Source organism: Podarcis muralis, chromosome 6 (assembly GCF_964188315.1).
Source record: "Podarcis muralis chromosome 6, rPodMur119.hap1.1, whole genome shotgun sequence".
In the NCBI taxonomy this organism is placed as follows: Eukaryota; Metazoa; Chordata; class Lepidosauria; order Squamata; family Lacertidae; genus Podarcis; species Podarcis muralis.
This window is the reverse complement of record NC_135660.1, coordinates 65,661,853-65,680,555: the sequence shown is the minus strand read 5'-3', so window position 1 is coordinate 65,680,555 and position 18,703 is coordinate 65,661,853. Positions and strand designations below refer to the sequence as shown.

Here is an 18,703-nt window from a genome sequence, read left to right as displayed (position 1 = left end):
AACAAGCTGGAAAGATGAAATGGCACAAGAGCATTTTGAAAAGCGGATGAAGACGATGCCGCGAAAGAAATGCATGAGCCAGGTGGGAACACTCAGTAAGGTGTCGGATAGGTGTGAAAGGATGAGATCCATTACATTTAGAACAGGTTTAAACATATTAAAATTCTGGACCCACTTTCAATAAGGCACAGGATCCATGTTTGTTTGTTTTTTCTTTTATCATATACCACCCCCCCTTTTTTTACGCCCTTACATTATCCAGAGACACAGAAAGAGAGAGGAAGCTAAAAGTATATTGTTTATAATCAGAGCACAGGTTGCTTTGTGGACAAAAAGAACTAATTTTAACTATATAGTTTCAAAATTCTGAGGGGTAAAGAGAAAAATCATATATTGTTTGTTTGCAGAACTCAGCATAGCTAAAATTGTACAATCCTTCTAGCAAAGCTGAACATTTAAAGCCAAGTTTTAAAGCCAAGCCAAACAGAATGAGCCCCACAAAAAGCCAAAGCCAACACAGATGGCATTAACGTTATAAAAAAGAGACTACTTGTTTAAAAGCCTTTTTATTTTCCTTCACCATTATTGTTTTACAATACAAATTTCACCTTGTTGAACACACAAAAAAACCCTACAGAAGATAACTCTGTTTCACGTAAAATACAGAATGAATATATATATTTTTATATAGATAGATAGATATATGCTTCTTCATTCTTAAAAAACTATTTTGTTCTGCACATTGGCAAGTATAGGATAGAATACTTCCCCCAGACACAATATGTATGGCAGGACTGAAATTTTAGAGTTACATGCAGTTTCTGCACAATTCTGTTTTCAAGAAATCAATTGTTTTTCAACAAATTTTTCATTCAGGGATGAGACATTGTTTATAGTTTGATTTTTGATTTGCTAATCATTTGGAGAGAAAAATAATCTTATAAAAAGGAATCCATAGCTGTTTTCTTGCTATAGTTAAAATCCATGTATGGAATGGACAATAAAATAATTTAAGAAGCAAATTTCACTCTAACCTCTCCACAATATGTGAAGACTGGATTATGGTATTTGGTTTTTCTTCCAATTCAGTCATCTGAACATTGCAAGCAGATTCCCAATTTAATTTAGATATAAAATCAAAATTTAGTAATGTATACAATACATATAATATTTGTTTCATGGAATACTTTATTTTAAATTAAAACTTGTAAAGACTGCCTACTGACCATACTATCAAGACAAGAAAGGCACTAGAAACAGATACATCTCTCTCCCAAGAAGCTTTTTTTATTTTAACTCTTTTCTCTGACATGTAAAAATCTTTTTTAGATTTTATTTTTACGCATATCATTTTGAAAAATAAAGTTAGGAAATACTTAGAAAAATCACTTTACAACAGAATAATTTTTTTGCACTTTTTGACACTGTCACTGCAGATTTACAAAATCAAAGTTTACCAAACCTTTCTGTGTCTATCATTAGTAGCTTCAGTGAAACAGGTAGAAAGATTCCTGTATATTATTATCCCAATCAGGTATTTAGAAACCTTCATATAGACATTTGCTAGAAAATGGCTTACAGCCCAATCTTTGGGGCAAGAGATATGAAAATTATGTTTTCCCAAGAAAATAATACGCTTTGTTCCCAGACGAGACTGGAAAGACCAGAACTTATGATATAAAAGCCTCTTTTTCTGTTTACGCTGCTGCATCATATACAAAGAAACATGGTGATGAGCAATGCAAATCCAAAATCTATTAACAAGAAATGTATACAGTGCATGATAATTTACGGTTTCCTTATTGTTGTCCATCGCAGATCCTTTGGAGAGAGAAAAAGATCACAGTGCTTACCAGGTAAGAGGCTAGATTACAGTCAAGGTAATTGGTTAAAAGGTAGAGGAAAGGGATTAGTTCAGTTTTTATGGCATCTCTTCTTGCGGAGTTCTTAGCACTTTTGGACAGTTCTTTTGCCATCTCTTCTTCTTCTTCTTTTTTGTAGCTGTTATGTGTCATTCACCAATCTGCTGTACTTAGGCTGTCTACCCAGTCGGAGAGCTTGCCAGGAAAATGGCCAGTGGTAAGAGCGTGGGACAATGCCCGGAACATTCTTTTCAAAGTACTGGAAGGGTCTATACCACCACACTCGTGCAAGGAGGTTTGTCTGGGAAGCTTCTTTTAGCACCTGCAAAACAACAGTGTTTACAAATGAAGCCTCAATAAAGGAAAACCAGCAGGCGGCAGTTTATTTGCTCTTCCAATATATTTCATGCCTGAAGCACATTATTAGGGTCCCATTATGACTACTACTTTTTGGGGCTGGGGGACAGAAGAAACACAGAGGAGCGCTTGCTATGTACCCCATCACACCAACAGAAAAGAAGAAGAGTACAACAGAAGTGGCACGTGCAAACTATGATTCAAATGTGCTTTGCTTCAGGAACTCTTTTTCCTTATCATATCTTGTTATATCTCGAGAAGCAATCAATGTTTTTGCATAGTATCTATAAATAATGGTTTCACATCTTAGAACAAAAAAACAAACAAAACCCCTGTCCCTGACTGTTTCACAAGTAGGAAAGCACCGAGCAGGAAGTACTTAACATATTCAGGACAAGCCTGAAAGGCAGATATGAGTAGCCAAACTTGTTTGAGCTTGTTGCTTCTCACTCTCCCACCCAAGTCCCCTCCTCATGACAGAAAGTGTGAATGCACACATATATAATTTTTGCTTTCCTAGAGGGTCTGGATAAAAAATCAGATCCAGTGCAATAACAAATGTATTGGAATAGGTCAGCTTAAGCTGTTGGGGGAAGACTCACTTGTTGGTTGGCCATTGTGTGATACCACCAGAAAAGTCTTGTAGTGATGTAGTAAGCCACCACCACATCCACAGTGTAGTGGTCGTGAGCTAAGAGGATACAGAACATCCCCACTAAGCTGAGAGTCCAACAAACCCAATGATACCACCAGAGTCGCCGAGGTGAATCTGAAGGCAAGGAAAGGTGGAAAGCATTAATGCCATGCACACAGAACATTCTCTTTCACAGGATAAAGAATTAAACACAGTATCATAAGCTGAACATCTTCAAATGGGATAACCCCCAGCATTCTGTGGAATGGAAAGAGGATAGTAACAATATCATAGATATCTGTGGCCTCAGAACTCTAGCTACCATTGCCTCCCTTAGGGAATAGTGCAGCCATTCAAATGAGAGCTCAATTTAAGCATGCATTTCTTGTTTACTTACTATTGCTATCATTGTCACTACAATTTATTACCTGCCCTTCTTCACCCCCAAGCCCCAGGGTGGGTTACTACAATTAAAACACAGTATTAAAAGCAGTTTAAAGCAATTTAAAATTGCCAGACACACTTCCATTGGAAGGGAGTTTCACAGCCTAGGGTCTGCCACAGATAATGCCTCTCCCTGGACCATCACCCTCCAAGCTTCTGAAGGCTGTGGAAGGGTGCTCCCTCCAATGATCTTACTATCGAAGACAGTCTGTAGGGAATGAGGTGGCTTTTTCCCAGGTATTTGGGGCCTAAGTCATTTACGACTTTAAACACTAACATGAACACATTAAATTGGGCCCAGAAACTTACTGGCAACCTGTGCAGCTGTTTTAAATGGGTCATATGAGATCTGAAGGGAACCACAGACCACTGCACTCCCTCTATCTCTCCCGCAATAATTGTTATCAAGCAGGGCTAGCAAAGTGGTCTGAAGCCAGACTGGAATGGATCCAAATAACTAACTTCCTCCAAGCATACCTGAAGCTGGACTGCCACCAGCTTCTTGAGCACCTTGGTGGAATGGGGTGGGGTGGGGGAATGGGGTGTTTGCAGGCTTTATCAATGGTGTTTCAAATATATGCAATTTCACTTACACACGCAGTGCCTCAGAACATAAATGGGAATTGCCTGTATACTGTACTAGTTTCCACTTTTAATAAGCAGTTACCAGCCATAAAGCATACAAAAACAAAATTGAAAGAACCAAAATGAATGGGATTCTCCAAGAATTACAAGTGTATGGGTATTTATTGATGCTTCAACTCTGCAACTGGTTTATAAACGGCTAATACTGAAATTAGGTAGCAGAGAATTAATCATGACAAAGGGAACCAAAAACTTAGGCTAATCTTCTACCAATCTCAGTTGCTTTAAAGTTGAATTGGTTTTCCCATTAATCTTGGCTGCAGATCAGAAGTGACTGAGCCAGCCGCACCAGACCAGCATAATTGTATTAGCATTCAGATGGGATGTCGGGTAAAAGTTTTATTCAGCAACTATTTTCCTTGGAAAATACATTAACATAGACTACACTCCAATCCCAGCAAACAAATATTATTAAGATGAGATGTGCCTTTCCTTTTCCCCCAGTTTGTTTTACACCATAAGTTGTTGTCATAATAAGAGAAGGATGGGAATGCTGTGCAATGAGTTTGGATAGAAGGGCTAAATTACGTTTTTATTCCCATTGTATGTTCCTCTAAAAACATGCTCAAAGGAAGACTAGCGTTCTTTGTTAAGAGTTTCTGTGTTTACTTTCATTGTTGGATATTTATTTCCACTGACATGCTTTTTAGCAAAATTATCAAGGTACAAAGCGCTAACAGCAAGGCAGCATTTTACAGTGTGTTCTCTTATTAACTAACATTTTAGTCCGAAACTGAAAAAGTCAAACTTACACTCTTTGATAAATAAGTATGTAAGTGTTAGCATAACTGTGTGACCGCTGAACAAGTAGTCACCACACAGATCGTGTGATCCTGTGATGGACAGCCCGCCTCCAGCAAGCATCTTCATTATCCTCCTCATGTGCGATTCCCAGTCTCCAAAGAGCTGATGGAAGGAGAGGGGGGAGGAAACATCAGCACATTTCATATTAAGATCGATACCATTTAGAATAATCTTATAAAAGAAAGCTTAATTTACATTCAGAACCTGGCAATTTTAAAAAAATAAATAATTCTTATTAGGCATTAGGACTCTATACCACTTAATGCATCATAGCATTCAATACATATCTTTTTTAAACACACACACACACACACACACACACACACACACACAGGATCCTAAGAAGCCAACAACCATGTCTTTGCATTTGTGAATTTTTCAGCAAGGGAAAGGCTTAAGAATTGAAATAATATCACTTTAATTATTTCAACTGCAAATGCATGAGTAATTAAAAATATAGGGTTGTATCAAACAAAGCCATCCCATTAGTGTTAGGACTTCTGCTTGCATAATTGGATTTCTTCTTCTTTGCTCGTACCTTCCCTGCCCTTCCCTCCAAATCAGCCCCAGAGGGTTGAGGAACCCCCTGAACATATTTGGGAGGCATTCAGAGAGAAGAACTCTGCACAGGCGCTAGTAGTATGACTTTGTTCGATACAACCCAAAGTCAAAAAAGCAAATAACTTGCCCCGAACCATCATTTGCTAGGTCTGAATAATTTGACGAAATAGAAATCAATTGGCATCTTCTTTAAAGAAGCTTGTTGGCTGATAAGAAATGGCTGATATGCATGTTATCCTCCGTGGCAACTATGTACATAAGGCAAGATCCAGCCAGTGTTGCACACTTTTAATTGCCAATGGTCTCACATGTTAAACACATGCCTATTAAACATTATAAATCTCGCCTAAAAATCATGATACTGGAATTCACAAAACATCTGGGATTCACATTGGCTTCTGAGATCATTACTCTCACTGCTATTACATTTTTCTCTCTCTGAGAGAGCTCCCTCTGCAACAAAATGAGCTAAAGATAATTAACAGATGCCTGCAGGCTGTAAGCAGCTCACCTCCAATGACCATGCCTGGGAGCATATCTTAACAGCAGATAAATGGCCATTCAGATACAATAAAATAAAACTAGCAAGGAATAGTGAAATGTTTATAAGTGCTCCCATTTAAAATCCTGTCCCTGCCCCCAACCGGGTGTGCATGGCTCACAATGTTAAATGATGCCCATTACTGTGTAGAAAAAGTGCTCCCGCTCAAGCCATGTAAATGGGTAACTTGTCTGCATTCCCTCAGTGGCTATAAAGGCATAATTGAGAATGGTTTGTAAACCCTGGCAGCACACTGTGGAATGAAAAGGAGAGATGTAGAGCTCCTCCTAGAAGAACAGCTGTTCAATCTTGTATCTAGCACTTGCCTTCTATAATATACAAGTGCTGGAACATAGACAATAAACCAATAGCAACCATGTGTGAGATGTTCCTTATAAGTACCATGGCTTCATATTATTTCAGCCAAATAGTAATTAAACTTGTCAAACTGCAATATCCAGTGGAGCCCTGCAGGCACTAACTCTGCATGAATCGGGTCAAAACAGATAAACAGGAAGCTCCAGCTGCCTCTCACAAGCTGCTCGCCATCATCTTGGATTCTTCTCACCCCAACATTAGTTCTACAAAATAATAAGGTTCACCTTTGGATATACAAGTATATACAAGGCTTGGTCTGCAGGATTTGTACATCAACCCCAATGACTATTTGGGCATCCAATAAAGACCTGCAGGTCCACTGGAATAGTATGCTAACCCCTTGACATGGTATATTTAGGAGCTCCTCTTTCTCTATCCCAGGGGTGACAAACTTGCAGGCATCCAGCTGTTGTGGGAGCCTCATCTGCTCTAGCTAGCATAGCCAATTGTCAAGGATTATGGGATCTGTAGTTCAGCATCATCTGTAGGGCCACTTCTCCTTAGGTTTGTTTAGAAACAGGGAGCTTTGCGATGGCAAGGCAAACAACGGACAAGAGATTCACAAAAACCTTGCTGCAAATGGCATGCACAGTGCTTGAGAAAACATTACGCAGTGAAGAATATAACTCTTTCCCGTTATTGTGTCTGCCCTCTATCATGCAATGAAGATTTATAGAGGATTGTTGAGGCTACTCCTCTTCCAGTGACAGAGTTATGGCATGTGTGTGGGATATTGTGCAGATAGCAACGCTTGCATGGATATAATCTGAAATGCCAATGGTAGAACAAGGTTGATGCCAGAGATAGCGACAACAACCTCCTGTCATGCTTGCTTGTACAACCAATGGACCTCATCTGTCCTGCTTGGTGAAAATCACTAAGCATCCCCAGTGCTCTACTGCATGGTATAAAAGTAACAATTGCCACTGAAGATGGTAGTCACAAACAATCCCATAAATTATGAACCAGTCTTTCGCATTTTCATTTCAGGGATGGTGACTTGATGGTTGCAACTCAGCCCCTGACTACCCTGGCTTTTCAAGGATTTTTATTTATTTATTTAGCAGGATTTATATACTGTTTAATCATCAAAACCTAAGTGAGTTACAAAATTTACTAATAAAACTCAGGTGTTCCAACACAAAGTTAGCCTAAAGGTTTTCAAAATAAAATCAAAGAGTTTTTAATATAGGCACTGTAAATCAAACTACATGTTTCAACACATGTCAAATGCATGTCTCTAGGCAGGCTGCCTCAAAAACAAACAAAAAAACAACCCTTTCTAGTGGTTGCTGAAAACAGTACAGCAAAAGCACCTGCCTAATATCAATGGGCAGGAGTTCCAAAGTGTACTGTAGGTGCCACTGCACTGAAAGTGATGATTCCCTGCAAGTTTGTCAGCACCTGTAGAAGTGGCGGTTCTATAGTTCTTGTCCAGGTTCTGGCCTAAGCACGAGGCAGAGATATAGTAACCCCTAGTATGAGTTGCATCTCTATACCAGCAGAGGGAAATGCTACATGTGTCTCCAGCAGACGCTGATGGTATAAGCACAGGTTAGTCCTAGTAATGTCTGAAAACCATGTTCAGAATGTGGCAATAGGGAACTCCCTACATTCTGGGAATGTATACAGCTCTATCCTTTGTAGAGAGGAAGTCACCGGTAGTTGTGCTCAAGCTCCGACGGTGCTGATCACCTTTCAAGAGGGCTGGTGGGAATGCGGACTGCCTTCAGAATGACAATCATATGACTGCTCTCAAACTGAACACAGTTTGTTTCAGGTGATCCAAGGAAGGTGGTACAGTGGTACCTCGGGTTACATACGCTTCAGGTTACAGACTCCGCTAACCCAGAAATAGTACCTCGGGTTAAGAACTTTGCTTCAGGATGAGAACAGAAATTGTGCTCCGGCGGCGTGGCAGCAGTAGGAGGCCCTATTAGCTAAAGTGGTGCTTCAGGTCAAGAACAGTTTCAGGTTAAGAATGGACCTCCGGAACAAATTAAGTACAACAAATTAAGTACTTAACCTGAGGTACCACTGTACTAAGCTAAATTCTGATAGAACCTGTTTATTATCAAACACTACGGCTGAGCAACAAGCAATACTGATCAGCCGTGAAAGAACTGTTGCCAATTCTCCTTGGCCAGCGATTCACAGCTCACCCTGACTAAAGTTTTCCAAATCTTTGGGAAAATAAAGAGCAAGATTTTAGACAACAATAACACAAAGGGGGGGAAAGTTACCTTTGGAGAACAGTTGAAATGCATGCCAGGTACCGGGAGGGTAGTAACATACATCGTAATACACCGATACAGGTACAGTGTGCCAACTATACAAAAATATCGCCTGCTAATAATGGACCTGGAGGAAAAAGGGAGGAAATTATGCATCACTTGAAGTTCTTCAGGATTGTGTTTTCAAGGCAAAATGAGCATGGTGCTCTAGATGCAATTTATGTGCTCTAGGACAATAAATAATTCATATTCATTTTGGTAAATGAAACATTCATTTAAAAACAAATGGAAGCTATTATTCTCACTTAGTGGAATAGACCAGAAAAATCAAGATAGCAAAGGCAGCAGGGTAATCGGTTCCAAACATTCCCTCCTAACCTGACCAAGAACTGAACTGTGGGCAGAATCATCCAGATATCAGCAGGCTATTGGACAAAGGACAGGCTGTAATCTGGGATCCAGCTGAGGGGCAGAACCAATGGCATGTGGTGAATTTTTGCATAGGGGAACAGTCAGGGCCAGAGGTGCCAGCTTGCAAGGCAGATGACGTCACGCACATGAGCATCGTGCTTCCCTCTGGCAGGATGCTGGAGCCCTCCTGCTTCCTTCCCAAAGCTGGGTGGGCTTTGGGAAGGTGGTGGGCAGGCTTTTGGACCCTCTGGAGCATCATGCCTCCCTCCTTAAGCTGGGTAGAAGCTTCCCAGGCTTTGGGAAGGAGACGCCAGGGGAACATTTAGGGGACTAGCCTAGTCTCCCTAGTCCAATGACCGCATGCCACTGGGCAGAACCCGCCTCTCATTCCAGACACTGAGATCTCAAGGGGCAAAATACAGCCTAGACTCCAATTGGGTCCTTAAATAAATGCCTTTATTCTCCCCATGCCCCTGTAAATGAGAGGCTGTCATTTATTCCTTTGCAGAAAGGTGAAGTGCACTGGAGGTCCAGTATGACAATACTCCTGCAGAGGAAGGCAACAGGCTTCCATGAACATTGTGCAGAAGCTTCTGTTTCTCCAATATATCAATGTGAACCATTTGTTTCTATGGAAGAAAGAGGCTGAGAGGAGAAAATCAGGAAGACCTGAAGATAGGCTCACCTATTTCCTCAACAACCCCCCTCCCTGTTTACAGAAACAACTTTCTTTCACATAAGCCAATAAAAGGCATTCAAGAGAGAAAATAAATGTATCTTGCAATGTTTATGGGCACCTCACTTGTTCTGTACAGGCCAATTTTAAGTGCAGCCAGCCAATTAGGAAGTATAGCTTCATTCTAGGCCTTTTTGATATCTACGCTAAGCTAGCTTGGAACATAAATAAATATCACAAGACATTAAATGCCATTTATTGCTATTCTTTTAACATTTGGAACTAGTAAGTACTTTATACAGTATATTAGAAAAAAATATTATGAAACACATTTTGAAGTTTTCTTTATAGCCTTATAAGGCAGAATTTCAGCTGTACTGGTAGCAAAGTGTGGTTATAAACAATTCTCATAACATTCCAAACTATCTGTGGAGAATTTTTATTCTTATCTCTTAGGAAGTGAAGATAATGACCTGAGAACAGAGGATATACTCACGGAATGAATATATGTGTGTGCATGCGCAAGCACAAGCACACGCACGCACACACACACACTATATTGTGTATAATGTACACATACAATTGTGTTTGAGATGTAATGTAGATAACAATAAACAGGATCCAAAACGGCATGGGACTTTAGGCTATTTTCTCTTAAGTGCAAACATACACTTCATAACCGAGGCCATATCTCATACTGCTTTTGCAAATCCCCCTCCTGCCTCCCCAGTTTTTAAAATGCCATGCCATGAGGCAGGCGCTGCTATGCAAAAAGCTTTATTAGATGCACGGAGCTATCTACATACTGTTCTTTGTGCACATGCTATTTTTGAAATACAATTGAATCTTTCCCTCATAAAACACCAACACATTTTAAAACTAAAGAAACGAACAAAAAATGAGGCTTGAGATTGCATTTGTGCAAGCAGCATTCTAGAGGGGAATCATGCTGCAATACTACTATAAAGGGCCCTCTTCCTCACGCCCTTTAAAAGCAAGAGTGACCGTCTTTTTCAGCCAGGTGGCAGCACTGAGAGTTGGCCAACCCTCTGACAGCAGCATGTCAGCAACAGGAATTGCTAAAGGGGCCAATGCACACTCACACATGCACATGTGCTGACATACACACACCCCACACATTCTGATGCCGCCGCCACCATCCCTGGAAGGAAAACTCCCTCCCTCATTACCTAAACCTCTACAGCTTTCTTTTTAATGGTGCTATGCCAGAGAGAGAGAGGAGGCACTTTTCCAAAGTAAGGTGAGGTGCCCAATTTTGGCAGAGGAAAGGCTGGCCGCTATAGGCACTTTCATGGGCCTGATCTGGCCCAGGGGTCATAGATGTGCCATGTCTGCTTTAAGGGCTTCAGCAGATCAGGCACCAATGATCTAGCTGCATGAGATGCCCAAGTGCTTTCCCCTCCTGAAGGCACACCATGCAGCAGCCTGGTTGAAGTTAAGCAGGTCCATGTATTAACTGGATGGGACACTGCCAGGGACTCCCATGCAAACTGCCTTGAATTGCATGGAAGGAAGGAAACAAACAAAATGAATAAAATGGTCCTTTGATACTAGAGGAGAGCAACAAAACTAGTATGGAGAAGCGTCGTCATCCTGTAAGGAGAAGGAGGGGTAAATTACCAATGCAAGTGAGCAGTATTGGGGCTGGTGGGAAACTTCTTTCTAAATAATTACTTACAAGCCAGGTTAACATCTTTGTATAAAAAAATCCTTATATATCTGTTTAACATACAGATTTCATAAAATTACTGTTCTTGCCTCTGACTGTATTTAACACGTCTCTCCACCACATTTTACAAGCCAGGCTCATTATTAAAGAAGCAGAGTTAACTTGAAAAAAATAAATCAGCAAACTATAAAAAATAAAATAATATTAGTATCTGGGACTGAATAAAATATTATCAAAATATGTATGTACTTACTTGTATTTTAAGAGCAGCCACTGAACTGCCCAGAGTCCTACAAGGATCAAACCATTAATTTCACAGATAGAAAAGGCCCATTGAACTCGACTAAAGTGATCAAAAAAAGCGTCTGGTAGGGGCGGATCCACCTCCTTGGGAGGCACTCGTTCATGGACAACTGAGATTGTCACTGTTGTAAGGACTAGACAGCAAAGTGCATAAAAGAAAGCCAAAAATGTCTTCCCCCATTCCATGGGATACTGAGAACGTTCCGGCTCTGGCATGTGGATTTGTATCATATCCTTCCTGTACCCATTTGGCATTCCATTTGGTTTGCTTTTGCTGCTGAAACCATTTTCATTGCTGGGGGCCTCTGTACTGATGACCAAGTGGCCGTTGGCATGCCCGTTCTTGTGTACCTCAATATGGTGCTCCATTTTCAAAGTCTCTATCATGTCCAGCAAACGTTGGCCATTGTCCGAAGACACACGCGACAAAGGGGGCTTCTTGAAATCCTCCTTCGTTAGGTTCACCAAGTCCTGCCCAGTGAAGTTCTTCAATGGCTCACAGTATTCTGGCACAACATCTGACAACCAATCGACCACTTCCTCGCATGACCAGAGTGCGATTTCTTTCATTTCGTCCAAACACTTGCCTGCAGTCTTAAAAATCACGTTTAAACAGGACAGTTGTCACTATTTTTGCTTAACAGGAAGTCCTTCTTTGACTCGCTCATCCTGTCTAAAGATCAGTAGAAACCAGTTTTGCAGGTCGATGCACAACAGCTTCAAATCGCCTGGTACAGATATTGACATGTGGCATGTAAAAGGAATGTTCACTTCATTTTGCATTTGCCTTTCTACAGTTAAGGGAGAGAAAGAGAGAAATGTAGTTAGAACATTATTTTTTCTTACTGCTGCAAAAGACATGATATTCTGGCAATATTTGCTTTAATAGAATCAGATGCCTTTCATTTATTTATTATTTGTACTCACAACCTGCCCTTCACCAATGGTCCCAGGGAAGATTACAAAAAAACAACACAAAATTAAAGCAGCTAAAAAACTAAAATAAGCTAAAATTGTAGTAAAACCATAAAATAAAATCTATGAAATTAACAAACTGGCACAGAACATCAATTCAGCAGGAGGGATAACCCCTACTCAACCAAAGGCCTAGGTAAAAACATACAATGATTTGGGGGAGGGGGGACTCATTCCACAATTTGTAGCTTCTCTTAATTTGTGCCAGCAAATAATCATGGCCAATGTGTGTCAGTATCATTCCAACAACTTTGGATCAGGGATGGCATGAACTTGCTGTCTGAAGTAGAGAAAAAGGTAACCGGAGCCCCAGGCAGGCAGCTGAATCTTACTTTGACACTGGCAACAGGACAGCATCTGATAGTGTACCTGAGGGCAGCAAGATAGGGAATACAGGATGGCCACATAGCAAAGCATGTGGGTATGGGTATGGGTGTGGGTGTGGGTGTGGCTATGGCTGTATGTGACAAAAGGCAAAAATATACTGCATGACCCAAGACGAAGCAATTTGCCCTAAGTGGGAAGGGTTTATTCACTGGTGCAATCTCAATGCACCACAGGAGGTTAAGGGATTCCACCTGCGATGCCTTAAAATTAAAAGAAATTATGAAATTGTCATTCGGATCAATTTCTTCCGGCAAGTGTCGGGGTGTGGGTGGGAAAATCACTCTATTGAGAAGATGGTTTGAGATCACATAAGTACCAACAGGCAACCTGTTGGGAGAATCAGAACACAATACACCTTGGGCCGCAATTCTTAAGCATAGCTTTCCTTTAAAGTGAATTACACAGAGAATTGGGACGCGAGTGGCACTGTGGTCTAAACCAGAGTCTAGACCTTTCTGATCAGAAGGTCGGCAGTTCGAAACCCCACGACGGGGTGAGCTCCCGTTGCTCAGTCCCTGCTCCTGCCAACCTAGCAGTTCGAAAGCATGTCAAAGCACAAGTAGATAAATAGGTACCGCTCCGGCAGGAAGGTAAAGGGCGTTTCCATGCACTGCTGTGGTTCGCCAGAAGCGGCTTGGTCATGCTGGCCACATGACCCGGAAGGTGTACGCCGGCTCCCTCGGCCAATAAAGCGAGATGAGCGCCACAACCCCAGAGTCGGCCATGACTGGACCTAACAGTCAGGGGTCACTTTACCTTTACACAGAGAATTAAAGGGCGCTTTCAAGTAGAGGTTCTTAGGATGAAAGTGCAAGTCACATTCACTCTTCTCCAAGTCAATGAAGAGAACAAATGATGAAAATGGGTCCCTAGCCCTACTGTTGGAGTGGGGGGGGGGGGAGCCTGGAAGCATGTGGGCAGTGCATGAAGAACCTCAGACAGTCTACTGTTGCTGAACAGGGCATTTCACATCCACCCACAGAGACACATAGAACCCTTCTCTCTCCCTGACCCCCATGCATAAGGCAATATAGTCAGCTTTGTGAATAGTGAGACTTTTAAATATCAAGTCCCCCAAAGCAGCCCCCGCAACCACATTGCAAGGGAAAAAAGACTCCAGAAACTCTGGTTTTCAAAAGGTTCTGTGGCAGAATAAGAAGCTAATTCTTGGGGTTGGAACACCCGTGTGTGTGCAAATCCAAGTCTTTTATAGTGGGGTCGTTTGGACTACGGCAGTTCAAAATGAAATCTGTTTCTTTGGGATTTGTTTAGCCTTATGCTGGTTACTTCTCCCTTTAGAACAGCATGCTAGCTGAAAAATGACATCTGGGTAAATAATCTTGGATAAAGCAAAGTATTAACTTCAGTGGAGATACCAAGAGACAAGGGATTACACAAGGCTAACTTGCTGGCAGAGGAACAGTTTAATATTTTTCAAGAATTCAGCAGAGATGTCTGCCTATTAATTGTCTGTGCAATCCAAGTAGGTGAAAGGTTGGGTTGAACAGTAAGACATCAGATGAGAGCATGTGTTTGGAAACTGAGTGGGTGAAGAAAATGGGTGCAGCAATACTGAACCTGTTCCCATATAAACACAGTACAGTGGTACCTCGGGTTACAGACGCTTCAGGTTACAGACGCTTCAGGTTACAGACTCCACTAACCCAAAAATAGTACCTCGGGTTAAGAACTTTGCTTCAGGATGAGAACAAAAATTGCACGGCTGTGCGGTGGCAGCGGAAGGCCCCATTAGCTAAAGTGGTACCCCAGGTTAAGAACCGTTTCAGGTTAAGAACGGACCTCCGGAATGAATTAAGTTCTTAACCCAAGGTACCACTGTAGTAGGGACTCAGGACACACTGTTACTCAATCTATTGTTTGGAAGTTCGTGTAGATTCAAGTAAATAAAGTAAACATGTTTAACCAAGGAAATATATAAAGCAGAAGGCAGAAGTTTTCATTGAAAAATTGTGCTTGCTAATGTACGGTCTGATTAACTACCGTATTTTCCCCCCTATAACACACAGATTTTTTTCTCCTAAAAAGGAAGGGGAAATGTCTGTGCGTGTTATTGAGCGAATGTGTGGTCCCTGGAGCCAAATGGCAAAAAAAATCAGGCAAAAATCAAATCGCGCGTCTCGGAGAAGGGAAACCTGAAAAGAGGAAGCGGCTGCTTTCCTGCATTCTGCCTCAGGGTCTTATTGCCCACCCACCTCTGTTTCCTTGCTGTGTTTGCTCAAACGGAACAAAGAGCAGGGAAAGCCCCTCCCCTCCAGGCAAGCAGAGGGGAAAGCAGAATGTCATCTCTGTGCTGAAAACATGCAGGAGAGAGAGAGAGAGAGAGAGAGAGAGAGAGAGAGAGAGAGAGAGAGCGAGCTGGCTGGCTTGGGTGGGTAGGTGAGGGAAAACTTTTGCCTTCCTTTCCTCCCTCCCGTTATACTCCTCTCCTGCATTCTTAGCCAGCTGCTTCTCTGCACACCCCTCTCCTGCTCCTTGTCCATTCTGTGTTTTTCCTTCCCTCCCCACTTAAAATGTGGTTAAAAAGCATGGATCCACATGGATCCTCAGGATCTTTGCATTGGGTCACCCCAAATTCACCATCAGATCACATAGCATGTCCATGGCTACAGCCTGCCCCCCAAAAATCACGCACCCACTGTTGCCTGGGGCTGCAATGGTGCAAAAACGTGGTCACAAAACATGGATCCACATGGATCCTCAGGATCTTTGCATTGGGTCAGCCCAAATTCACCATCAGAGCACATAGCATGTCCATGGCTACAGCCTGCCCCCCAAAAATCACGCACCCACTGTTGCCTGGGGCTGCAATGGTGCAAAAAACGTGTTTACAAAGCATGGATCCACAGGGATTCTCAGGATTTTTGCATTGGGTCACCCCAAATTCACCATCAGATCACATGTCTGTGGCCACAGCATGAAGCACAAAAATGATACATCCACTGTTTCATTCAGAATGTTTTTTCCCTTGTTTTCCTCCTCTAAAAACGATGTGCGTGTTATGGTCAGGTGCGTGTTATAGAGCGAAAAATACGGTAGCCAAAATGGCCCAATGTAATTTGGTATCATGATTCTGATGACAGATTCTGCTTTAAGAAGTAAAAAAAAACCACATAGTTACATACTGTCATCCATATGCACAGCAATGGTAGCCAATATGGTGCTCTCCAATGGTTTTGGACTCCAACCCCCATCAGCCTCAGCCAGCATGGCTTGTAATTAGGGATGATGAGCAGTTATAGTCCAACAACATCTGGAGGGCAGTGTGTTGGCTTTACAAAGAATTAGAGGATAACTCCCTGGCCCAAAGGGCTTACAATCTAGATAATTAAAGAAATAAAAAGCAGTGGAAGAGGAGGGGAATAGAGGCAAGAATAAAGAATGATCAGTGACTAAACCGATTCATTCCTTTGATGTAATACATATGTAGGAATTATTCCTTTCATTATTGCTGTTTTGTTTTGTCACTTGCAGGTTTTCCAATTAACTATTTATTAGGGTTCTGGGTCCTTTTATATCAGTAAGGAGCTAAAATAATTTCTTCATTGCATTCTGTTAAACTTAAAGTTTTGCTCCTGTTGTAAGTTCTCCTCTCCAGAATTCTGCATCGTTGGTAGCAGTGTAGCACTTGACTGCATAGGCAATAAATAGGCTGTAGTTTACAAAAATGTTTCATTTCTTATTCTTCCTGCATTTCTGGTTCTACAGCTTCTCATGCAATTGGTGAGCACTAGTTCTAAAAATGGTTAGCTTATTTTCTTATGCTTGTTTCCATGCTTGTGCATTTCAGACATTTTTGTATATATAGCCCAAGAGAGTTGCCAAACTGATGTATCCAAAATTGTAGTGGCCTATGTCACATCTCTTCCCCAAAATTTATTTCAATGAAGCATTTTTAGGCATAATTTGTCCATGGTAAAATAAAAAGAATCTGACATGCATAAACCATGCTGTAATCTATCTGCTAGCTCAAACAAAACTCAAATTAATTCTGCAATAGGCTTTACCAATGTTCAAACTATCCCAGGCTGAGCCAATAATGTGCTGACAGCCTGTTATTTCTGTGAGCAAGGCTACAGAGCATTAAAAAGACAAAAGGGCAAAAGTGCATGCTTACTGTGAACACAATCAGTGGAAACTTTATTCATTTTTAAAAAAATGTGTCAGAGTGTTATTTCTTTGTAGACTACTTTCAAAACAACTGGTCTGTAAATGGTCACTTTCAGGAACCCTAGGAGACAAAGACAGGCGCTTGAAGAGACACAAAGTTTGCTCTGATCTTTCCCCATAACGGTTTCTATTAATTGCTTCATAAATGACAGCCAAACTAATGTGTGACTTTTCAAAGAGAACTAGTACACTACAATGTAATCTAGTGATTAAGAGAATGGGTTGTGGAATTGGTTATCAAAAGTGGGGTAGAGAGACTAGATTTTGTGGTGTACTGTACACTAGAATATGATGCAAGCAGCTGTTTTTATGTTTTCCATTCAGTTAAAAGCTTCTTCCTGTCAGCAACCTGGATCCAGTTGTTTCCATGGTCTTAAATAGGTAATCACAGAAAAGCTAATTTGGGGGAATTAGCAATATTACTGCTGGGAACTTTACTGGTGATAACTGTGCACACACAGAACAGCATTGGCTTTGAACGTGATGCTTACTACAAGAGATTTGGCAAAGACCAATAAGAACCCGATATTAGTGTGCCTGCTCCACGGAGCCAACAATAACCACACTGTTGTTGTAAGTGTGTATTTATTCATATAAAAAAAGTTTAAAGGTAGTAATGTGACAAAACAAAATGATTCGGAAGCAACAAAATGGCGCTACAACTTGATATGCCACTATATGTTGCCTGGTCTATATGCTTAGTTACTGTAGCAGAGATAAGACTAGAGATGGAGAGTCACCCAATTTTGAATTGTGAGGTGGAATCCTAAGAGCTTTGCTACAGGAAAAATGAAAGAACCAGGAAGAGAAGGAGCGATGTTAGATGCAATTGTAGAATTTTTTCCTGTCTCATGAGAGCCACAGAACTCTGGAAAAACAGGAAGGCGTCCAAAGGTTGAGATGCCATATTTATGCATCAGGTGGTAGGGAAACAGCTTAATTTCTTCACCATAACTTAAAGGTTCACTTTCACAGACAGGCAAAAGGAATCTTATTGAAGTAGGCCGCAGAATGGCAGCTATCGATCAGAATTCCTTTGCAAACCCTTTGGTGGCATCAGCCTCATCCTTTTGCTACCCATTACAACTTGGAGATAACAAGCAAATGCTGTTATAAGAATTACTGAGATGTTATACGTGAAGCACTTTGAGGACTTTGGGAAATTGCTTTTGAAGTGCAGTTTATAAAAAAATATACTACGGCTGCAGTTCTGTGTACATTTATGTTGAACCTTGAAGCAATTCATTACGAAGTAGCCTGCACAGCATTGGGCTGCATAGTGCAAACCTATGTACAATTACTTCAGATTAAGCCTTGTTGATTTTAGTGGGATTTACTTTCAAATTAAAACACACAGCATCTGGCCATCAGAATAAATCTGCAGGGCCTCAGAAGCATACATTTATTTTGTGCTTTGCCACCTTGGAGCATATTATGGATTGCTGAAACTCTGCTCCCTCACTTTTGCTGAACTCACTGCAAAAGATGAACAGGGCAAGATGAAGCATTTCACTGCTGTGCAGAAATGCAGTTAGTGAAGTTTTCTTCACTCAGCCACATCACTTTGCCTTAAAGGGAGACATAAGACACAGTTGCAAGTTATTTGCCATTTT

The 18,703-nt window shown here is 41.2% G+C and overlaps 1 protein-coding gene across 9 annotated transcripts in view; it reads right to left on the bottom strand.

The window, feature by feature from the left end:
• Positions 1-550: 550 nt before the first annotated feature.
• SGMS1 (sphingomyelin synthase 1) overlaps positions 551-18,703 on the bottom strand; it is a 67,930-nt gene continuing 49,777 nt past the window's right edge. For all 9 annotated transcript variants that reach the window (XM_028729667.2, XM_028729673.2, XM_028729670.2 and 6 more), the window contains 5 exons: positions 11,491-12,331; positions 8,470-8,587; positions 4,695-4,848; positions 2,822-2,988; positions 551-2,184 (listed from right to left, as the gene is read on the bottom strand). In XM_028729667.2, the coding sequence (XP_028585500.2) occupies positions 2,005-2,184; positions 2,822-2,988; positions 4,695-4,848; positions 8,470-8,587; positions 11,491-12,110 (1,239 nt within the window). In that variant the 5' untranslated portion in view covers positions 12,111-12,331 and the 3' untranslated portion in view covers positions 551-2,004. The remainder of the gene's footprint in view (positions 2,185-2,821; positions 2,989-4,694; positions 4,849-8,469; positions 8,588-11,490; positions 12,332-18,703) is intronic.